At 38.5% G+C, this 24,358-nt stretch overlaps 1 protein-coding gene across 12 annotated transcripts in view; it reads left to right on the top strand.

Annotated features, from left to right (window-relative positions):
• ERC1 (ELKS/RAB6-interacting/CAST family member 1) overlaps window positions 1–24,358 on the top strand; it is a 582,903-nt gene that overhangs the window by 123,428 nt on the left and 435,117 nt on the right. For 9 of the 12 annotated variants that reach the window (XR_012376469.1, XR_012376467.1, XR_012376468.1 and 6 more), the window contains exons 4-6: window positions 13,149–13,223; window positions 20,778–20,933; window positions 22,156–22,239. Coding sequence is in view for 9 of the 12 variants with exons in the window: in XM_073886912.1 (XP_073743013.1) it covers window positions 13,149–13,223; window positions 20,778–20,933; window positions 22,156–22,239 (315 nt within the window). In the remaining 3 variants the exon portion in view is untranslated. The remainder of the gene's footprint in view (window positions 1–13,148; window positions 13,224–20,777; window positions 20,934–22,155; window positions 22,240–24,358) is intronic. The other 3 variants (XM_073886913.1, XM_073886919.1, XM_073886918.1) reach the window with 1 other exon arrangement.

The raw sequence follows: 24,358 nt of genomic DNA, 5'->3' as shown, positions 1-24,358 counted from the left end.
TTCAATTTCCTTAGTGGTTATAGGTCTGTTCAGGTTTTCTATTTCTTCCTGGTTCAATTTTGGTAGTTGATACATCTCTAGGAATGCACCCATTTCTTCCAGGTTATCTAATTTGCTGGCATAGAGTTGCTCATAATATGTTCTTATAATTGTTTGTATTTCTTTGGTGTTGGTTGTGATCTCTCCTCTTTCATTCATGATTTTGTTGATTTGGGTCATTTCTCTTTTCTTTTTGATAAGTCTGGCCAGGGGTTTATCAATCTTGTTAATTCTTTCAAAGAACCAGCTCCTAGTTTCGTTGATCTGTTCTACTGTTCTTTTGGTTTCTAGTTCATTGATTTCTGCTCTGATCTTTATTATTTCTCTTCTCCTGCTGGGTTTAGGCTTTCTTTGCTGTTCTTTCTCCAGCTCCTTTAGGTGTAGGGTTAGGTTATGTATTTGAGACCTTTCTTGTTTCTTGAGAAAGGCTTGTATTGCTATATACTTTCCTCTCAGGACTGCCTTTGCTGTATCCCAAAGATTTTGAACAGTTGTGTTTTCATTTTCATTGGTTTCCATGAATTTTTTAAATTCTTCTTTAATTTCCTGGTTGACCCATTCATTCTTTAGTAGGATGCTCTTTAGCCTCCATGCATTTGAGTTCTTTCCAACTTTCCTCTTGTGATTGAGTTCTAGTTTCAAAGCATTGTGGTCTGAAAATATGCAGGGAATAATCCCAATCTTTTGGTACTGGTTGAGACCTGATTTGTGACCTAGGATGTGATCAATTCTGAAAAATGTTCCATGGGCACTAGAGAAGAATGTGTATTCCATTGCTTTGGGATGGAATGGTCTGAATATGTCTGTGAAGTCCATTTGGTCCAGTGTGTCATTTAAAGTCTTTATTTCCTTGTTGATCTTTTGCTTAGTTGATCTGTTCATTTCAGTCAGGGGGGTGTTAAAGTCCCCCACTATTATTGTATTGCTGTCAGTGTGTTTCTCTGCTTTTGTTATTAATTGCCTTATATAATTGGCTGCTCCCATGTTCAGGGCATAGATATTTACAATTGTTAGATCTTCTTGTTGGATAGACCCTTTAAGTAGGATATAGTGTCCTTCCTCATCTCTTATTACAGTCTTTGGTTTAAAATCTAATTTGTCTGATATAAGGATTGCCACCCCAGCTTTCTTTTGGTGTCCATTAGCACGGTAAATGGTTTTCCACCCCCTCACTTTCAATCTGCGGGTGTCTTTGGGTCTAAAATGAGTCTCTTGCAGACAGCATATTGATGGGTCTTGTTTTCTAATCCAATCTGATAGCCTGTGTCTTTTGATTGGGGCATTGAGCCCATTTACATTCAGGGTAACTATTGAAAGGTATGAATTTAGTGCCATTGTATTGCCTGTAAGGTGATTGTTACTGTATATTGTCTCTGTTCCTTTCTGATCTGTGCTGCTTTTAGTCTCTCTCCTTGCTTAGAGGACCCCTTTCAATATTTTTTGGAGGGCTGGTTTCGTGTTTGCAAATTCCTTTAGTTTTTGTTTGTCCTGGAAGCTTTTTATCTCTCCTTCAATTTTCAATGAGAGCCTAGCTGGATATAGTATTCTTGGCTGCATATTTTTCTCGTTTAGTGCTCTGAAGATATCTTGCCAGTCCTTTCTGGCCTGCCAGGTCTCTGTGGATAGGTCTGTTGCCAATCTAATATTTTTACCATTGTAGGTTACATATCTCTTCTCCCGAGCTGCTTTCAGGATTTTCTCTTTGTCTCTGAGACCCGTAAGTTTTACTATTAGATGTCGGGGTGTTGACCTATTATTATCGATTTTGAGAGGGGTTCTCTGTGCCTCCTGGATTTTGATGCCTGTTTCCTTCCTCACATTAGGGAAGTTCTCTGCTATTATTTGCTCCAATATATCTTCTGCCCCTCTCTTTCTTCTTCTTCTGGGATCCCAATTATTCTAATGTTGTTTCGTCTTATCGTATCACTTATCTTTCGAATTCTGCCCTCGTGATCCTGTAGTTGTTTCTCTCTCTTTTTCTCAGCCTCTTTATTTTCCATCATTTGGTCTTCTGTATCACTGATTCTCTCTTCTGCCTCATTTATCCTAGCAGTTAGTGCCCCCATTTTTTTTTTATTTTTTTTATTTTTTTAAAGATTTTATTTATTTATTTGAGAGAGAGAATGAGATAGAGAGAGCATGAGAGAGGGGAGGGTCAGAGGGAGAAGCAGACTCACTGCTGAGCAGGGAGCCCGATGCGGGACCCGATCCCGGGACTCCAGGATCATGACCTGAGCCGAAGGCAGTCGCCCAACCAACTGAGCCACCCAGGCACCCAGTGCCCCCATTTTTGATTGCATCTCATTAATAGCCTTTTTGATTTCGACTTGGTTAGATTTTAGTTCTTTTATTTCTCCAGAAAGGGTTTCTCTAATAACTTCCAGGTTTTTTTCAAGCCCAGCTAGTATCTTTAAAGTCATGATTCTGAACTCTAGGTCCGACATTGTACTAATGTCCGTATTGAGTAGGTCCCTGGCTGACGGTACTATCTCTTGTTCTTTTTGCTGAGGTGATTTTTTTCGTCTTGTCATTTTGTCCAGAGGAGAATAGATGAATGAGAGAACAAAATGCCAACAGGTTAAGAACGTCCCCAGCAAATATACTCTATACAAATCAGAAAAGACCTAAAACCAGGGGGAAAGAAAGGGAAAGAAAGAAAAAAGAAAGAGAAAAGAAAGAAAGAAAAAAAAACCAAAAAGAAAAAGATTAAAAACCAAAACAGAACAATACAAAAAAACCCGAATATGATCAAATGTGATCAGGCTAGTGCATAGATCAGTGCCACAGATTAGATTTTGGGCGTATTTTGGTCTTTTAGAAAAAAGTGCCTCCTAAAATTTTAAAGGAAGAAAGACTTATATATGTACAAAATAAGGGTTGATACAATGAAGGGATGGAAGATGACTGTAAAGATGAAAATTATAAAAGATTTTATAAAAGGAATTGATACGATAAGAAGTTTGAGAAAAGAAAGAAGAAGATTTAAAAAAAAAAGGGAGAGAATGTGATCAGGCAAGAGACTAGAACAAAGCCATACACTAGTGATTTAGGGTATATTTTGATCTGTTAGAAGAAACTGTACCTCAAAATTTTAAAGAGAGAACAACTTATATATATATATATATATATATATATATATATATATATGCACAAAAATAAGTGTAACTACTATGAAGGGATAAAATATGACTCTAAGAATGAAAAATAATGTTTTTTTTAAAAAAAGGGATTGATAAGATGTTGGTTGAAAAAGGGAAAAAGAGAAATTAAAAAAAGTTAAAAAATTAACTTTGAAAAACTAATGAATCATGGTAAAAAAAGCCATGAATTCTATGTGCAGTATTTCCCTAGCGCTTGAGTTCTCCCGTTGTCCCTGATTGGTAAACTTGGTCTTGGCTTGCTGGCTGTTCGTGCTGATCTTCTGGGGGAGGGGCCTGTTGCCGTGGTTCCCAAATGTCTTTGCTGGAGGTGGAATTGCCCCGCCCTTGTCGGTCCCAGCTATGTAAGCTGCTCGGGTTTGCTCTCAGGAGCTTTAGTTCCCTGCAAGCTTTCTGTACAGCTTTGGAGGACCAGGGTGAAAATGGCGGCCTCCCAGTTTCCGCCCCAGAGGAGGCAAGAACTCGGGGCTTCGCTCCTCAGTGCGCCCCCAGAGAAAAGCAGTCAGTCACTTCTGTGTCCCTGGTCTCTGGCCGCACTCCGTGCTCACCCAGCCTGTGACCGATCGTTTCTATCTCTGGCACCCGACCCCGTGTGGAGTCTCCAAACCCAGCAGATCCCTGTGGTGCGCTCCCGCGCTGCTCCTCCCGGGGGAGGAAGGGGAGTCTCCCCAGCTCTGCCGTTTGTTGGGTCCCTGCTGGAGGAGCAGTGGCCCGACTGGGCCACAGATCAGTTTTTGGCAACCCCGAGCTGAGAGCCCGCCCCTCGGCTCCGTCTCTGCAGCCGGCTTCCCTGCTCCCATACCTGGGAGCTCTGCTGCACTCAGGCACCCCAGGTCTTTCTGTGACCCTGAGGGTCCTGAGACCACACTGTCCTGCGAGGGTTCCACCTCCCGCTTAGCCACTGGAGCGACGTCCCTCCGCGGAGCTGGCTTCTAAAATTTCCGATTTTGTGCTCGGGGGCTCTATCACTTGCCAGAAGCGGCCAACGGGGGCCCCCTCCCCCTCCGTCTATCCTCTCAAATATTGCCTCAGATTCACTTCTCCACACGTCCTACCTTCCAGAAAGTGGTCGCTTTTCTGTTCAGAGAGTTGTTGCTACTCTCCTCTTCGATCTCCTGTTGAGTTCGTAGGTGTTGAGAATGTTTTGATCCCTATTCAGCTGCATTCCTGAGACCAGACAAAATCCAGGTCTCCTACTCCTCTGCCATCTTGCTCCGCCCTATTTTTTTATTTTTAAAAGAATTTTTTATTTATTCATTTGAGATAGATGAAGAGAGAAACAGAGAGCAGGAGCGGTGGGGAGAGGAAGAGGGTGCAGAGGAAGAGGGAGAAGCAGACTGCTTGCTGATCAGGGAGCCCGATGTGAGGCTCGATCCCAGGACCTGGAGATCATGACCTGAGCTGAAGTTAGGCACTTAACCGACTGAGCCACCCAGGCGCCCCAGTAAAAAGCTTTTAATATAATCTTTTTTTTTTTTTTTAAGAATTTATTTATTTATTTGACAGAGAGAGACAGTGAGAGCAGGAACACAAGCAGGGGGAGTGGGAGAGGGAGAAGCAGGCTTCCCGCCGAGCAGGGAGCCCGATGTGGGGCTCGATCCCAGGACCCTGGGATCATGACCTGAGCCGAAGACAGACGCTTAATGACTGAGCCACCGAGGTGCTCGCTTTTAATATAATCTTGAGATAGGAAAGAATCTTTCATTGATATAACAAGAACCTTAAAGAATTAAATTTGTGTATGTTAGAAAATACAGTTAATAAAAGTTAAAATGATAATTTGGGATAAAGCTTTCTGATATATGGCTAGACTAATACATAAATATTGTTTCTAAAACAATAAGAGGCTAGAGGCCCTTGGTACCACCTTTCCTTTCTCATTTATTCAACAAATATCTTTTGAGCCTCTGATATGTATTTGATCCTGGGATAATCATGGGGTATACATTTTTCATGTCAACACACGTGGTCTTTGCCCTCCTAGAATTTAAAAATCTGGTGGGAGACAGTAAATTGATAATTATGAGATGAGCTACATGATTGGGTGGAGTCTATTATGTTGGGGGAAGGGATTTCTGTAAACTGGATAAGCATCTTTGAGGAGGTGCCCCTTAAGGGAGATCTGAAGAAATACAAGGAGAACATCTTGCTGAGCATGGATAAAATACTTTCCTGAAGAAAGGGTAACAGTTTCAAAAGGCCTCATGGGAAGGAATTTTGAGGAAACAGCAAGATGGCTAGAGGGCAAAAGTAAATTGTATAAGGTGAAGGCTGGCATCAGATGACAGGTTGAAGAGGTAGCCAGGGCCAAATACATTCCTTTCATTCATCAGATATTTACTGGGCACTAACCATGTGCAAAGCAGTAGGGAAATAGCAGTGAACAAAACATGCCCTCTAGGAGACAAAGCACTTGCCTTCATGATCCTTGCAGGTAATGCAATTGTTATATTCAAAGTGCAAGAAGAGTCCTTTCCAGTGTTTAATCAAGGGAATGTTAAGATCTGGTTTGCCTTTTACAATTTACTCTGGCTGTGTTGAGAATGAATGGGGGAGGGAGAGTCAAGAGTGAACAGGGAAGTCTAATAAAGAACTTAACAGCTCTAATCTAGGTTAGGTGAGTGGCGACTTGAAATGACCATTGCACATTGTATTACTAGTGGATCAGTAAAGTCAAGAGGAATTGTGAGTTGGCAACACCAAGATATCCATAGGTTTTATTTATTGGACTTTGTCCATCTTTAAAAAAAAATCAGTATTTCATCAGTTCTAAGACTCACAGTTTTTCTTATTTTAACAATATGGAATTGAGTTAAATCTTACCTTTGGTGGCATCTTACAGTCTGTCAGCGAGGCATTCATGCTGGATTTGTTTGCCTGTGCATTCACAGTCATATATCTATTCCTTTTGTTACCACTTTAGGGTGTGAGCATTGTTGGTATTTCTCATGTTAACTTTAATTGTTGATCAGTATGTCATCAGTAATAATCATGTAGTGAATTAGCATTGAAACCAAAGTTCCTGGCATAGGGAAAGTTATAAAAACAGTTCAAATGATACATAGTTAAACTTTGGTTAAATAAGTAAAAGAGAACTCTTATAGTCAGTATAAAATAAAAATTTTGAATGATAAAGTTTTGTGTCATAATTTATTTGGAGGCATTTCCTCCCTTTCTTTCCACTACATAAAACAGTGGTATGTACTACAATCAATGGCATCTTGGATTTGATGAAGTACTATAACATTAAAATGGCATTCATATCCAGGAGCATTTGTGATTAGTTTTCCATTTTGTTTTTTGAAAATGATTCTGTAGTGAAAGGTAAATATTCTCCCAAATAAAAGCCAAAGAAGAAAAAAATAAATTTAAATTAAGCATCATATTTTGTTTGTACTGAAATTACAGTTTTATGGGACTACTTATTGTTAGATCTTATATTGTTTCCTGTAGTACTTTTCCTTTGACTGATAGAAAAGTGAAGACATTTATTGGACAAATATTGAACCTCAGTCAAGACTTGTCTTGGTCAGTGCCTGGGGCTTGGGCATATAGAGTTTTAATAAGCTTTATAGGTAATTCTGTTATACGCCAGAGTTTGAGACCCAAGTTTGGGTTCTCCTTCTGTTGGCAGAACATACCTAAAGTTGGCTATGGTTGGATCTGCATTCCATATGCATACCAAACATTATCTGTAGGCCAAATAAATAATATATTTCATACCTATATATGCTCTGAATTTTAGAAATGTAGATGCTGTTGTGGTAAATAAAATATAAATTTGTTTTAAAACATTACATTCATGCTAGTTTTTGTGTCTATAATATTTCAATCAGCAAACCTTGTTAGCATAACTGCTATCATCTAGGGGTTTACAGAAATGTTTGAGGTTAAAATCTAACTAGTATATCTGAGGAATGCCTATTTTTGTCCTTGGCAGTTTTAAGGTAGAAGCAGAGAAGATAGGAGGGAAAGAAAGAAATAAGAGAAAAAATAGAAACAGACAAAGCATAGGAAGAATTTTAAGAAAGGAGGGGGTCCCAAGTTTGCTGCTTTGTGAGTGATTTTGGAAAATACGGACAGTGGCATACCATATTCAGGTTATTCTTCCCCTTTTCCTTGTATCATGTGTGCCCATTTCCATTTTGACAAGATCACGTTTTCTCAGAGTAATGCCATTACTAGAGATGGTAAAGGGTTAAAATATAATGGTTTCTGACACAGAGAACCACGAAGATTCTTTCTGCTTATTCTCCCCGTCTTCTTTATTCCTGTCTCCTCTGTGTTTTGAGTACAGTAAACCCAGAACTTGTGTAGAGGATTGAATCTGTGAAGGGGTCTCACAAGCAACCTGGAGCTTCTACCCTTGAACCAGGGGTGCTGGGGCTAAAACCTGAAACTCGAAAGAAAGAAATTTCAGACATAAGTACTACTTTGCAGTCACAAATACTCCTTTTTCTCAGTTATGTAAGTAAAAGTTGACTGACTTTTTAAAAGAAACTACTTAAAAGAGAAAAATAGCAAAATTCCTAACTTGCTTGGTTTCTAACTCTAGATTAGTCATTATTCTCTGGTAAATTAATGAGAGGAAATGAACACTTTTTCTGTTGTCTCCCACAGTTGACAGCCTCACAAGATTACAGATAATCCTACCTGTATTTTAATTGTTTCATTTCAGGCCAAAGGAGTGAAATAGAGCGAGCAAGTGGAATATTCTAGTTCTTATTTTTATTTGAATAGTACATTCATTTCTATTTCCTGTCTCCTCTCTCAGTGCATGCATGAGTCAGAGGCTTGATGTACTCAGTGGGAGAGGGGAGTTTATCAGCTTACTGACTGCAAGATGTATTCATAATGAGTTTTAATGTGTAGGCCTCTGAATGGAAATTTGTTACAAGTGATAGGCTTGGAAATGTCTTAATAGGAAAACTTCTGCCTGTGAATGGTTTAAAATGCATCCTAGTTCCCTAGCAAAGGAGGATTTTTTTGTTCAGATGGGTTTGTTTTCTTTATGTTTTGCTTACATGCTTGCTAGCATTTAAAATTATTACCATTTAACCTTAAGACATTTGGAAATCTACCTTATTTGGAAAGAAGTCAGATAAAATTAGTTCACTATCTGAATTGTGACGTATTTCTTTTTTTTTTTTTAAAGATTTTATTTATTTATTTGAGAGAGAGAATGAGAGACAGAGAGCATGAGAGGGAGGAGGGTGAGAAGGAGAAGCAGACCCTCTGCTGAGCAGGGAGCCCGATGTGGGACTCGATCCCGGGACTCCAGGATCATGACCTGAGCCAAAGGCAGTCGCTTAACCAACTGAGCCACCCAGGCGCCCAGAATTGTGACGTATTTCAAAGAAATGCAGTTTTAATGTTTTCAGGTTGATACAGAAATACCAAATGAAAAATATAAAGTATAGGTTATAGAATTTTATTAATAGATGAAGATAATTTACAATTAGTAGGATTCATTTTATTTTTGCTTATACTTTTAAACGTTTTACACTCATTTTATTGAGTAAATATTAAATATCTGCTGTGTGGCCAATTGATTATCTTGCTTACAGTGTGGAGAATAGATTAAATGTGGACAAACTGGAGGCTCAGAGGAAGCTGAAGAGTTTGTTGTTTTAATGTAGGTGAGAGATTGTTATGGCCTGAACTAATGTGTTGGGATTTTGTCCTGGATTAGTGTGTTCTGGATTTGACTCTCTTCCTTAATGAAGTGTTTTGCCTTGTGAAAATTAATTTAATTGTGGATTAACTTGATCTTTAGAAGACTTGCTTTTAAACGCTGTTAGGGTTGACAAAGATAGCCTTTCCCCTTTCAGGGCTAAATTAACTTTACTTTTAAGACTTGGCTTTTCTGGTGTCTCTACTAAATGCCTCTGATGTTCTCCTTGCTTTGGCTATTTGGAACTAGGATTTTTCCCAGCCCCATGTGAGTTCAGGTAGTTGCTCAACTCATAGCTCTCTGATACTTGTTCTGTCGCTAGTAATTGTTTCATGTGGAGTCTTGCCCAGTGCATGCACACTTAGGGTTTGGCCAAAGACTCAAAGGGACCTGTGTCAGATTAGGCACTGCTGCTTTTATGGATAACGTTCCTTCTCTGTGATATTCTGCTCTGCACATTTCTGCTGTCTTAGGAATCTTACCCATTGATCCTTCTTCTGAGTTCTGCATGACGGCTATCTTCTGTTTGGGCTTCCTCTCCTTGCTTCACATACAGAATAGCAAGTCTGGGCCATCAGTGTTTGTTTCTCTTCTTTCAAAGGATCACAGACCTATGCCCTTGTTTTCCAGTGTATGAAAACAGTTACTTCGTGCATTTTATCTAATTTTAAAATAGTTTACAACAGGAGGGCCAGTCTTCTATCCATTATGGTCAGATCATGTTGATTTTGTAGAGAGTGAGAAGTAAATGGGAAACTCACTGAAGGATTCAAAGCAGACTAAACTGTCATAATTTGTTGATCCTCTGTGAAGATTACCCTGGTGCTCTCTTGAGAATGGACAGAGGAAGTGGAAGGAAACTAACAGCTGTCATAGTAATCTAGGGTTCAGCTGAACTGGAAATGGAGTGAAGTGGAATAATTCAAGACATACTTTGAAGATGGAGCAATCCCTGCCTCCTGTTTGAATTGGTTGTGGGAAATGAAAATCTGGGAAGAATGAGACACTGGTGTTTGGCTGAACCACTGGGAGGGTGATGCCATTTAATGAGATGGAGAAGACTCATCTCTCATCACACTCATCAGATGAGGGGCTAGATTAAGGAAGAGAAAAATCAAGAGTTTTGTTATGGACAATATAAATTACCTATTAGACATCTAAATAGAGATATCAAATGGGCAGTTGGATAAATGAGTCTGAAATCAGAGCAGAGGGCCTAGGAGTTCACTTGTGTTTCAGATGAAGTTTAAGCAATGTTATGGATTAGAGAGTTTAGATGGCAAAGAGAAGAGGGTTTAGGACTTGTCACCTGGTCACTGTAGTATTTAGGGGTCTAATTCAGAAGGAAGAACCTGCAAAAGAAAGAGAAGAAGCACTTGGAGAGAAAGAAGAATAGGAGAGTGTGGTGTTTGTAATAGTCAAGAGAAAATGTGTGTATAGGAGGGAGTGGCCCACTGCTTTGAATGCCTCTGAGAGTTCTAGGAAGATGACGACAGAAAGGTGTCCACTAGATTTGGCACCCTGGCATTCATTGGTGTTGTGGATGAATTGTTTGAATGGAGAGGTAGAGAAAGAAATAACTTAAAATAATTAAATTAAAGCAACAGTCTTCCATTGTGTTACTGGGGAGATCAACTTTGGGAGACTGTTGCTATAATCCGGGCAGAATCTCTAGGAGGGCTGGAGAGACTGGGTACAGAAGTTATACGGCCAAAACCAGTCTCTAGTCCATCATGCTCCTTTATCGGTTTGGGGAAGACAGTGCTGCTCTTGGTGCAGGGCACAGACACAGCAGCTTGTTTGGCTGACACTACTGACACTGCTCACTACCTTTGGAACCTCTGCCATTCCTGAGACTGGGAGCTTGAGGTAGCTGCTGCCTCTGCCACTCATTGCCAGAATTGTCACTATTCACGTCCCCAAGTCTTCTGTTAAAAGATTCTGGTGGAGATGAGGTCTTGTGTCTGGACTTTAACTGCAAGAAAGGCTGGGGAAAAAATATGTGGCATTTTTAGCTTTTCTTGTGGAAGGAAGACTGTCTTAAAATGTGGAATCCCCAAACATAAAAGGGAGATTAGATATCATGGCAAGAAAGAGTGATAGATGTCCACTACAAGGTTAGATAAATAGATTTTGCAGGTTATCCATGGAAAGGTAAGACAGTTGACTTTTGAACAATGAGGGGGTTGGGAGCTGACCCCTCTATAGTCGAAAATCTGCATAGAATGTCTGACTCTCCCAAAACTTAACTACTAATAACCTACTATTGACTGCAAGCCTTCCTGATAACATAAATGGTTGATTTACACATAATTTGTATATTATATATATTATTTACTGTATTCTCTAGGTGAGCTAGAGAAAAGAAAAAGGTATTAAAAATCATAAGAGAAAACACATTTACAGTACTGTACTATATTTATTTAAAAAAATAATATATATAAGGGCGCCTAGGTGGCTCAGTCAGTTAAGCATCTGCCTTTGGCTCAGGTCATGGTCCTGGGGTCCTGGGATGGAGGCCCGCGTTGGGCTCCCTGCTCAGCGGGGAGTCTGCTTCTCTCTCTCTCTCTGCCCCTCCCCCCGCTTGTGCTCTCTCTCTCTCTCTCTCTCTAATAAATATAAATAATAAAATCTTTAAAAAAAAGAAAAAATAATACACGTATAAGTGGACCAGTACAGTTCAAACCCATGTTGTTTAAGAGTCAACTGTAGTTGAATCTGTGGGATTGGGGAAGGGCTACCTTGTATGGTTGGTGTGCACATTATTCAACCAAACAAGAGCTGAGATCACGACCTGAGCCAAAACCAGGAGTCGGATGCTTAACCAGCTGTACCACCCAGGCACCCTTAAAAGATATATTTTTGTTTGTAGCTTACTCCAAGTGGTAACAGTGGAGATGGCAAGGAGTGCTTACATTTTGGATATATTTTGAAGGTAGAGTTAACTGGATTTCCTGATTGACTGTGGCTTGAAAGCAAAAGGAAGGCATTAAGACTCAGATGTTTCACCTGAGTGACTGGAAGGATGGAGCAGGCTTTAGAGCACCACCAAGAGTTTACTCTTGGGCTTGAAGAGTTTGAGGTATTTGTTAAACGTACAGATGGGATAACTTGTTGAATATTTAAGGCTGGAGTTAGGGAGAAAAGTAGCAGAAAAGGTGGTATATATTAATAGTGGTTTGCACTGTAGTTTCAGCAGCCAACTGGTAAATGTGGATGTTCAAAAGTTACTGGTTTTTAAACCGTTGACTTTATAATTTAGAACTTTTGTCAGTTATTGCCACTACTCTTTGAGGAAGAGGTAACTCAGTGAAGTGTGCAATTCTGTTTTCTGTTTTCTCTCAAACCATTCTTCCTGGCCAGGCAAGAATGAATAATTTAAGTGAAAGGTATAATTAAAGTATTACACATTCCTTTTATTATGGTTAAGTATAGTTCAGATGGAAAGTATTCATCTGTGTATTCTCCGGGATCACTAGAAGCTATGCCAGGGTACTTTGGAAATGTTGACTGATTAAGTCAGAGACATTCACACAATCTGACAGGAAATAGCCTGACGTGGTCTGATACCTTTACTGTGACCCTTGAAGACCCTAATTGTGATATTACTACCATAGCTTCCTTTCTTCCTGATTCTGAACTCACTAAAATTTAGATAAAAAAGAATAGTTATGTTTTTATGACATTTTGTAGACGTGAACAACCTTATCTTCTTTTTTCTTTCTACTTGTCACCCCACTAGAGAGAGATTTTCATCACAGGTAGCGAGGTTGTTACTCTGGGGTAGATGCTATAGAAAGGATGTGGTTAACACAAATGCTTTCAGTAGCTCTGTGCAGTGCAGACTGATTGTGACTGCTTTTATTTCTCCTTTTAAAAAGGGAGTATTTCTGATCTCCCTTTTGGACTGTTTGGAGTTCTGATTTATATGTCTTAGAGTTATGTGGAAAATTGACACACCAGTCTGGGGTTGCGTTGTAGTTTCCATCTGTTGTACTGATTTCATCTGTGTGACTAATTTTAAATAGGTGTTCACTGACAGGGACTCTTTATGCCTGTATGTTTGACTCTTATACTTCCTTAGCCTGAATGCAGCCTGTGGGTTTTCTGACCCACTGGGGAAGGTCTGGTGGACAGGGATCAGAGTGTCTTGTAAGGCTGGGGTAATCATCTTTTTTACACAATTACTCCCTCTCCCCGTCCTTCTCTACCCTCCCTTTAAGAAAAAACGAGTGAAAAGGAGGACACTTACTCTCTTTTTTGCTTCTCTTGTATAGGAGATGCATCGGAGATTTGAGAATGCTCCTGATTCTGCCAAAACAAAAGCTCTGCAAACTGTTATTGAAATGAAGGTAAGTAAGAATCTACAAGAATCTTGTGAGTCACTTTATACTTTGAAGTGATTACAGACTTTCCTGTGTGAGTTTTAGAAAGTGATGTGTAATAATATTTCACTTATTTTATAGATTGAGAAGACATAGTAAGATGATTAAAAGGACACTTTAAAAGAACTTCAGTTTTATTCCCTTTTAGTTATAGATCATAACTCAAATGGGACCAAAAAGGCTTGTCCAGAATTTCTTTAAATGAGCTATGCTTAAACCTTTTGATCTCAGGACCCCTGTATTCTCTTAAAATGACAGGCTCATTCATTCATTTTTAGAAAATGCCTGCCTAATACTAAGTTTAGTAGCCATAGTTTGTCAGTTGTTCTTCCAAGTAAAAATGATGTTCCATGAAAAAACTACCTAATGCAGCTTGCAACTCAAAGAGGCACACAAGTGCTATTCCGAAGGAACAACTGTCGTACTTCAGTGGGCGGATATGCCTAGCTCCTTCCCATTTCATCACACAGAATATTAAAAAGATATGTTCCTAAGGGTTGTGACTAATTAAAAGTAATAAATTTTACTGCCTCGTTAGGGGCATTCTCCAGGGAAGCAGTCTTCCAAAAATTTTATTTCTAGGGGTGCCTGGCTAGCTCAATTGGCAGAGCATGTGACTCTTGACTTCGGGGTCATGAGTTCAAGACCCACATTGGGCCGAGAAAGCTCTCTTAATTTTTTTTTTTTAATTTCTGATATTTCTTTCTTTTTTTCTGTGAGTGCCTGACACTGAAGAGTACAGTGACTGCTGGTATGGTTTGGTGCCACTGCCTGTTGTCCTAAGACACTAGCAGTTTTTCCCCACTATTGCTTATATACCTTTAGTGCAAATGTTAACACAGTGGACAAGGCAAATAAAGTCATAGTATTATTACGAAAATAGTTTTGACTATGCAGACTTCTTGAAAAGATCTGGGGGGATCCAGGACATAGAACATGGACCATACTTTTGAAAAACGCTGCCTTAAGTTAATGAATAGTTAGAAATCTTTGGGCGCCATGTTATGTTAAGAGCTTGCCTTCTAAATTCCTTGGGTCCAAAATTTGGCTTTACTTGAATCAGTTATATGACACAGAGTAAGTTACTTAACCTCCCTATACCTCAATTTCTTTATCGATAGGAGGCGGTAATAATATTGCTATCCTGTAGGTTGTTTTGAGGTTTAAATTAGTTTCTTCCTCCTCTTTCTCCCTTCTCTTGCCTTCTTCCCCCTCCCAACTTTGAATAGTATCTGGCATATTGTAAACTGTTAGCTGCTACTGCTATTATTATTTTGATGAACATCATAGTCTTTCTTACAAAAGCTGAAAGACTCTTACAGATAAGGACCTCTCTCTCTTTCTTTCTGTTTTTTAGCTTCTTCATATTCCCTAAAAAGTTTGACATTTTCTGCTTTTGGGTCTTTATTTAATATTTGGTTATACAACAAGAATATTGAGTTATTGGTATATAGTTTTATCTAAATAGAGGCTTCTCAAGTACAGTTTTAAGAACTTTTCTCTGAATTTAAATGATTTCCTCTTAAAATTTTGTGTATATCTTTATTTCCAATGGGGAAAGGATTTACCAAACAAATTCTAAATTAGAAGAATTCTGGGTTCTTTGTAGTTAGACAGTTAGCAATCTTGTACATAATTCTGTAAAGAGCCTTAAAAAGGTTCCATTGTGTTCCCATTTCCCACAAATCTATTTGTACATTTTATTTCCTGAGCCCTGTTTAAACCTAAGAATAAAACACATGAATGTACCTGTGTTTCCAAAATCATGTTACTCGCCTTTGGATAGAGTAGGGAAGTATAATAGTATTAATTGGTAGTGGATCTGTGTTAAGTTGTGTTAACCTTCAGCCATTTGGTTAAGAAGCAAGAGATTCTGAGATTCTGGTGGCCCAGTTGGGTCCGGTGGATGCTTTGCTGAAATCACAGCTGAAATAGTTGAGTTGCTGAGAATGTGGCGTGAGCTTGAGAGAATTTTGAAGGTCTAGAGTAGTCTTGGGAGGAAGAGGAAAGGAAGATGATTGATAGACCATTAAAGAGCCTACCTGTCTTCAAGGTGATGTAATTTTCTTTTCTCTTCCCTCTGCCTTTTCTTCCTCCTCTTCCTCCCTTCTTTTGCCTTCTTCCCCCTCCCATCTTCTCCCTCTCCACTCCACTTCCCCTTCCTTCTTCTCTAATTTTTTTCCTTTTTTCTTTAGTAGTGGAGGAACAGGGAAGAATTAACTGTACTGCTCTAGGTGAGAGTTTTGCCTGGTAGATAATGGCAGAACTATTGGGATGCAGATGAATTGAGCATCATGGTGAGAGAGTAGTTTGCATGATCAGTACAAGAATGTAGTGTGGATAGGAAGGAAGAGAATTCAGAGTGGACTGACAGGTTGGGAGAAAATGTGACAGGGAAGTGGAGATCTCTGTGAGGTTTAAGAACAGCAAATAGAAAATGATGGTGCAGCAGGCCTGGGGAGAGAGTCCTGGGTGATTTTAGGATCCAGAGGGTAGTCCTATCAAGTGGATAGCTGAAATGGAGTGGTGGATGAGGTCATTGGAATTTAGGACATTGAAATCCCAGGATGATTGCAGGAGTGGCATTTGAAGGGAAGATTGATTGTGAGCCAGGTGCCAAAGATGTTTTCAAATGGCGGGGAGTGATTGGGAAGTCCCTAGATGGCAGCAGCGAGGAGGGTAAAGTAAAAAGGAGTGTGAGCTGTAAATAAAGGGAGGGAGCACTTTTCCCCTGCTCTTTTCTGGTACTGGGGCATTAGTGACCTTCATTGGAGAGAGTGCAGGGAAAGTCTGTCCTTTGGGGAAGTCAGTTTACCTTGGGATAAGGAGACAATTTGGGGGGAAAAAAGGTGAGGATTTGAGAAATTTAATAAGGAACAGGGGATTCCAGGAGGCTCACTGGAATTGGGTGATTAATGATGGGAAACCCAGGGCTGGGGAAGTACAGAGTAGTAAGATGATAAGGAATTTATTTACTTATTATTATACATTCTAGGAATAACAAACCTTGTTGGAAGGACTATCCTCACTTAAACTCAGTCTGGTTGAGTTGGTGCTAGGACAAGTTGAGCATATCAGACATTGCTTTTCTGGCTTGATTTCAGTGAGTAGCCTGGCAGGTCTCTTATCTGGGCGGTCAGTGGCAGCCTCTTGACTTTCACAGTTATAGTTTGGTCCCTTTTGGGGAGAAGCTTTTATGGGACATGATTTGGTAGTGAGGGTGCTGATTTGGTCAAGAGCTGCCTCTGTATTTGTGTTGGAGTTAGGGGAGAAGATGGATAATGTTTCTTGGGGCATTGTGGGGGCTTTGTACAGTTAGAGGTTGTCTATGTGATGTGTGGAGCTTGAGTTCATAGCTGGAAGCAATTTTGTCTTGTGTGGAGTACCAATGGTACTAGAAATACAGTCCCTTTTTCCATTGGCCCTTTTTCATCACCCCCCCCCCCCCCGCCCCACTAATGTCAGAGGTCAACCACCTTTCATTTGCAGGTTAGTCCCATGCATATGCGTAGTATTTTAGTTATTCTTAAGGGACTACATCCTGATTTTTCCAGGAAAATGTATAGTAATCTTAAAGGTGAATTTTCAGATAGTACAATGAAAATAGTTTACAGGCATACCTTGGTTTATTGTGCCTCACTTTATTGTGTTTTGCAGATACTGTATTTTTTACAAATTGAAGGTTTGTGGCAACCTTGCATCAAGCAGGTCTTTTGGTGCTGTTTTTCCAACAGCATTTGTTCACTTCATGTCTCTCTGTCACATGTTAGAAATTCTCCCAGTATTTCAAACTTTTTCATCATTATTATATTTGTTATGGTGATCTGTGATCAATGATCTTCAATGTTACTCTAGGCCAATTAATAACCCTACAGTGGTCTCTGCATATTTAAGTGAAAAGAGTCACATGTCTCTCACTTTAAATCAAAAGCTAGAAATGATTAAGCTTAGTGAGGAAGACAGGTCCAAAGCTGAGACAGGCTCAAAGCCAGGCCTCTTAGACCAAACAGCTGAATTATAAATGCAAAGGAAGAGTTCTTGAAGGAAATTAAAAGTGGCTACTCTAGTGAACAAATGAATGATAAGACAGTGAAACAGCCTTATTGCTCATATGAAGAAAGTTACAGGGGTCTGGATAGAAGATCAGACTAGCCACAATGTTCCCTTAAGCCAAAGCCTAATCCAGAGGGAGGCTGTAAGTCTCTCAATTCTGTGATGGCTGAAAGAGGCGAGGAAGCTGCAGAAGAAAAGTTTGAAGCCAGCAGAGATTTGTTCATGAGGTTTAAGGAAAGAAGCCATCTCTATGACATAAAAGTGCAAGGTAAAACAGCAGGTATGGAGGGAGAAGCTGCAGCAAGTTACCCAGAAGACCTAGTAAGATCACTGATGAAGCTGGCGCCACTAAAGAACAGATTTTCAATGTAGATGAAACAGTTTTCTGTTGGAAGAAGATGCCATCTAGGACTTTCATAGCTAGAGAAGTCAGTGCCTGGCTTCAGAGCTTCTTGTTAGAGGCTAATGCAGCTAGTGACTTTAAATTGAAGCCAGTGCTCATTTACCATTCCAAAAATCCTGGGGCCTTAAGAATTATGCTGAGTCTGCTCTGCCTGTGCTCTGTAAACAAAGCCTAGATGGCAGCGCATCTGTTCACAACATTACTGAATATTTTAAGCCCACTGTTGGGACCTACTACAGAGAAAAAGAGGTTCTTTTCAAAATATGACTGTTTATTGACAATGCACCTGCTCACTGAAGAGCTCTGATGGAGATGGACAAAGAGATTATTGTTGTTTTCATGCCTACTAACAAAACATTCATTCGGCAACCCATGGATCAGGGAGTCATTTTGATTTCCAGGTATTATTGTTTAAGAAATGCATTCGTAAGGCTATAGCTGCCATAGATAGTGATTCTCCTAAAGGATTTGGACCTTCTGGAAGGGATTCACCATTCCAGATGCCAGTAAGAACATTTGTGATTCATGGGAAGGGGTAAAAATATCAATCTGAATAGGAGTTTGGAAGAAGTTGACTCCAGCCCTCCTGGATGACTTTGAGGGGTTCAGGACTTCAGTAGGGGAAGAGCTGCAGACGTGGCAGAAATAGCAAGAAAACTAGAATTAGAAGTGGAGCCTGAAGGTGTGACTGAATTTCTTGAATCTTATGCTAAAACTTGAACAGATGAGGAGTTTCTTATGGGTGAGCAAAAAAAAGTGTTTTTTTAAGATGGAATCTACTCCTGGTGAAGATGCCATGAAAGTTGTTGCAATGACAACCAAGGATTTAGAGTATTATGTAATCTTAGTTGATAAAGCAGCAGCAGGGTTTGAGAGGATTGATTCTAATTTTGAAAGAAGTTCTGTGGGTAAAATGCTGTCAGACAGTATCACATGCTATAGAGAAATTGTTCATGAAAGGAAAAGTTAATCGATGCAGCAAACCTCTTTGTTGACTTATTTTAAGAAATTGCTACAGTCGGGGTGCCTGGGTGTCTCAGTCGTTAGGCGTCTGCCTTCGGCTCAGGTCGTGGTCCTGGGGACCTGGGATCGAGCCCCGCATTGGGCTCCCTGCTCAGGCGGGGCGCCTGCTTCTCCCTCTCCAACTCCCCCCTGCTGTGTTCCTCTCTCGCTATGTCTCTCTGTCAAGTAAATAAATAAAATCTTAAAAAAAAAAAAGAAAGAAAGAAATTGCCACAGTAACTCTAAATTCAGCAGCCACCACCTTTACCAGTCAGTACCTATCAGCATGTAGGCAAGTCCCTCCACCAGCAAAAAGATTATGATTTGCTGAAAGCTCAGATGATAGTATTTTTTAGCAATAAGTTATTTTTTAAATTAAGGTATGTACATTTTTTCCATAATGTTATTATATACTTAATAGACCATATAAACATAACTTTTATGTGCAGTGGAAAACCAAAAAATGTATTTGACTTGCTTTATTGTGGTATTTATTTAAATGCAGTGGTCTGCAGGTGAGCCCACAATACCTTCAAGTTATGCTTGTATTTATTTTTTATGGGCCAGGAGATTAATTGTGGCTCACTATTTTTTTTTTTTTTTAGGCTGTGGTAGAAATGGGACGCACCCACCAATTTCAGAATTTAGGTTTAGTGTATCTCTTGATTGCATTACTTCAGTGCATTTAATTTTGAACTAAATATAAGTTTAATTTGAGTAGATTTCTAAAAAAAGTTTTTGTTGTTATATTTTTAAAGGTAACACAATGCAGGACAAGGAGTACATCTCCCTTCTCTCCCCTGAACCTAAAAATTGCTAGTGGTATTTGTCTCATGATAAATCCTTTAACTTTTATCTGCATGCTCTAAGAATTATGATAGCAAGGAATGTCATTCAAGAAATCTTTGAGATAAAGTGCAAAGGGAAGTAATTTCAAAATTACTTTCTAAAGGACTGGTTTCTCTGAAGTTCCAAATAAAATAAAACTATACTTAATTTATGCTTCTACTTTATTTCTTAGGTGAATAAACATATACAACTTTAGATATAAAATTTTCATTTCATGTAGGAATTTTTCTGTAATTGACATCTAAAGTGATCTTTCTGCAATCGATAACATCTAAAGTAAACTAGGGGATAAATTAGATACTGTGACAAGCAAAACCAAGAAATTGAACATAGAGGAATGTTCTACTGGGAGGTGATATTTGTGGAGATGATGATTTATAAGGACAGTGATTTTTTAAAAAAAATTATTACAAAATACTTAAAATGTAGAGAACTAGAAAATAAGTAATATGATAAACTGTAATTGTTAGCATAATTATTCATCCCTTTGTTATTTTTACAATGGGATGCTATAAAATCTTTATTATTGCAAATATAGTTACACACATTATTGCATAAGTCTTTGAAACACTTTTACTCTTTTTCTCCCTCCTTTGGGAGCAGAAATAAACCTTTTAGGGATCACAGTAGAATGATAGAGTAACTAGGAACGGTTTCTTTGCTAATATTACAAAATTTTTCCCTAGAAATTTGTTGACCATGAAGTACAAAGAAACTTTAACTAGCTTTCCATTGCTTCTACTTTTTTTTTTTTTTTAAGATTTTATTTGACAGAGGGAGACACAGCGAGAGAGAGAACACAAGCTGGCAGAGTGGGAGAGGGAGAAGCAGGCTTCCCACGGAGCCGGGAGCCTGATGCGGGGCTCGATCCCAGGACTTTGGGATCATAACCTGAGCCGAAGGCAGGCACTTAACGACTGAGCCACCCAGGCGCCCCTCTTCTACTATTTTTTAAAGATAATTCTCTCAACTTTAAATGAGAGGGTACGGACTTGAGGAAGAGACAGAGGAAAAATCATATTCTAGATATGAACTGTCCTCCTTTCACCCAAGTGGCCATAAAGGATATAATTTAGAAGCAAGGCACCAAATGCTAGACAGCAGTTTTCCTGCATATTTATCTTTATTAAATTCACCATCTGTAAAGACTGAGTTTTTCAACTTCTCTGATTCTTTGTGAATACTTTAATGTCTTTATCTACCATTATCTTCAGGATTCAAAAATTTCCTCTATGGAGCGTGGGCTCCGAGACTTGGAAGAGGAAATTCAGATGCTGAAATCAAATGGGGCCTTGAGTACTGAAGAACGGGAAGAAGAAATGAAACAAATGGAGGTCTATCGGAGTCATTCTAAATTTATGAAAAATAAGGTAATGGTGTGTGATACTGTAATTTTTAAAAGAGTTTTGAGAAATTGATGCATATTTCTATTTCCTTAGTGATGATGAAGAACTTCACATTGTTTTATCAGACTTCAGGAAGGATACTTAGAATTCTTTCAAATGCAACTTCCCCAGAACTAAAGTCAGAATTACCCATGTATCGTTATTTCAACTTTTTACTTTTAAAAGAAAAGCTGATATGTGTTGTCACAGTTTAAGATTTATATCTATCAGTACTTCTGAGGTGATTTAGTAGAATTATATCCAAATTGAGTTTTTCTCACTCCATGAGACACCAAGTTCTTTAACTCTTGTGTAGTATTGTAAAAGTCAAAACCCTAAGAGGCTGAACCCAGTTCCCCCACTTTTTTTTTTTTTTCTGAAATGGCTTAAATAATATCCTATTTTCCCTTCAAATACAGTTCCATAAAGAAAAACCCTTTGCTCTATCCCTTGGAGAAGATGCATTTGTATCAGGTTTATTGTTTCCCGTGTGCACTTCAAGATTCGTATCAGCACAGCATGTCAGTCCATATTTAGAAACTCAGTCACAATATTTTTTCCTTAGGTCCACAGCCATCTAGTTTGATTCTATAAGCTATTTAGGCAAATTGGAGGATCTAGTTTATTATAGTTATCAATTTGCCAAGTTTGTTTTGGTTTAATTAAAAATCATAATTGTGATTATAAAATATTGCTAGAAAATAAGTACCCCTCGTATCCCAATTGTATTAGTTTCCCAGTTTCTCAGAACAGAAAACTGTAGAGGAATGATACACAATTTTTCTAACTCCCTCTCCAGTTTCTGTCTTCCTGCTGTGGACTCATACCTGGCATAAAAGTCAGTAGAATATTCCTTTATTATTTTAAGAATCTGTTATCAGTGACTACTGAAAATTTGTCAGTTTTAGAACTTAAAAATTCACATATTCAAGTTTCTATTAGTTTGTATTTTTCACCCTAATTTGAGAGGAAAATACACTATAATACAATCTTTGCTTTCCATTTGTTGATTGGCACATTTAAGTCCATTAAGAAACCCCTGTGAAAATAGAGAAACTATCTAGGGTGCTTTGAAGAGGGAATTAAGGGAACAGATTTGATTGTGTTATATAGGTTATTGTTATTTCCAGTTACTGCTCTGGCTGAAAAGCAAATAATAAGACCTAAATTGACACATAAGTGAAAAAGAATAACAATGTCGTGACAGGTAGAGCAACTGAAGGAGGAACTAAGTTCGAAAGAGGCTCAAGGGGAGGAGCTGAAAAAGAGAGCGGCTGGTCTTCAGGCTGAGGTCTTTGCCGTAAGATTTACTCTTTGTGTGCAGCGATCCCACAGTGGGACCCTGCTAGCTCTGGCTTCTGGGTGGCTTATACTTTCGTTTTCCGGTTGGCAGCTTTGCCCAATACTAGCACTAACCAGCCTGCTCTGCTCTTTAACCGACTCCTGTTCACCAGTTTGACCCATATGTCACTTTGTGTGCAGTGAGCCCTCACTTGTTCTGGTTCTTTATTGTTGCTTTTGTCACTGTATGGATGGTACTTCCAAGAGTGTTTTTTTTCCTTTCCTTTTGTAGATACTTGTTGATTTATATGAATGGTGATCTCTGTTTCTTCTTTGGTATAAGAATATGCAGATGTTCTCTGTTCTAGTGATTATTTGAATTTGAAATTCTTTTTCTTTTTAAAGTAAGGTATAATTGATTTATAACTATGTATTAGTTTCAGATTTGCAACATAATGATTTGAGATATATATATATTAAAATGATCTTCACAGTAAGTCTAGTTAACGTCCATCACCATAGTTACAAAATTTTTTTTCTTCTTTTGATGAAAACTTTTAAGATGGACTCTCTTAGAATTTGAAATTCTTGAGTAAAGAGCTTTAACTTCATATGTATTATCTTTAAGTCTCCATTAGGTGATTTTCCAACAAATGTTCCTTTTTTTAGAACAGATGTGTAGAAAGTGATTTGCTTATTTAGAGTTATCTAGTAAATTAGAATTAGCCTGAAACATAAAGTCTCTAAATCTAGTTTAATCTTCTGTCTAAAGAACTTAAGATTCCATTTCAAAATATAATACAAAAATAATAGAATAGCTAACACTCAAGCACTTATAACCTGCTAAGGTTGGTATATCACCCAAGCCCAATTTATAGATGTGGAAACTGAGGTAGCCAAGTGGTGCTCAGGTGATGTATCTGGTAAGAGGCAGAGCTTGATTTTTACACAAGCAGTCTGGTTCCAGAGCTCGTGCCGGTGAGCCCTTCTGTCTTCTGCCCTGTACTCCGCCATGTGTGCGTATGTCACACCAGTGTCAGGAAAAACTGCTTCTGAACATGATTGTGGGATAAGACAGGAACGCAGCATTAAAAAAAACCACAAACTTGTGCTAATTTGATGTTTTTGCTATTTATGGACCCCTTTATAATACAGGTAGTAAAGTGAAATATTTTTCTAAAAGGGACTGATTTGGTTTATGGTAACTGTATTTTCTAGAGGAGTAGTTGATGTATAACTTTACTTTTTTTTTCTTAGCTATTATAAATATTTCTTTGTTGTGTCAGACAACAGGCTAAGCACATTCCATACATTATTTTATTTAATCTCCAAATAGTACAGTAGCGACTGTTTACTTTCTCCATTTTACTGATTAGGAAACCAAGGCTTAGAGAAGTAAATACTCAAAGACACACTTATCCTCAGGTGTGAGTGACTACAAAGCCTCGTGCTCCTAACTTTTATGGAAAATGTGTGCTTCTAAACTCTGCTTTCCATTTAGAATATTTTTGTCCCTTTCTCAGTCTTTATGGTCAATATACTAGTATTTGATGATTCTTTAATAAAGTAGATGATGAGGAAACAGGGATTTTATACTTATTTTTAACCATGTGATTGGAGGTAATCTTTAAACCGTAGTAGTTCTTTAGTTGAGGAAGTGATAACATTTTAAACATTTCTCCTGGATATTCATTCATACAACAGATTTTAGAGCAACCTGTATGTTAAGGATGGAATAATATAAATATGTACTTTTTATTGGAAAAGGGATGTCATGAAAGATGCCACAACATTACAGTATGTGGTAACTCCAGGGTATATATTTATATTACAGGATGAAGATAGCTGCCATTTACAGTCATCTTCCATTGATGTTCTAAGTATCCTCAAGTAGTTTGCATACAGTATGCATATAGAAATATTTGTGGAATGAGTGAATAACTAAATCTGCAAATAGAATTTTCATGCATATGAGGAAAATGCTTGTCTTCCTGCTAACAAGAAGAGTAAATGAGACATTTATTTTTAGCACTCCTTAAAAGTCTAATTTTAATTAAAGTAATATTTATTTCATACTTCCTCATGGGAAATTGTTCTTAAATTGTCCCTTATACCTAAGATTATTACAG

Source organism: Callorhinus ursinus, unplaced genomic scaffold (genome assembly GCF_003265705.2).
Source record: "Callorhinus ursinus isolate GAN/ISIS: 27379988/994484 unplaced genomic scaffold, GSC_fseal_2.0 scaffold74, whole genome shotgun sequence".
Classification (NCBI taxonomy): Eukaryota; Metazoa; Chordata; class Mammalia; order Carnivora; family Otariidae; genus Callorhinus; species Callorhinus ursinus.
Note: the sequence above shows the minus strand (reverse complement) of the source record. Positions and strands in the feature narration are given on the sequence as shown.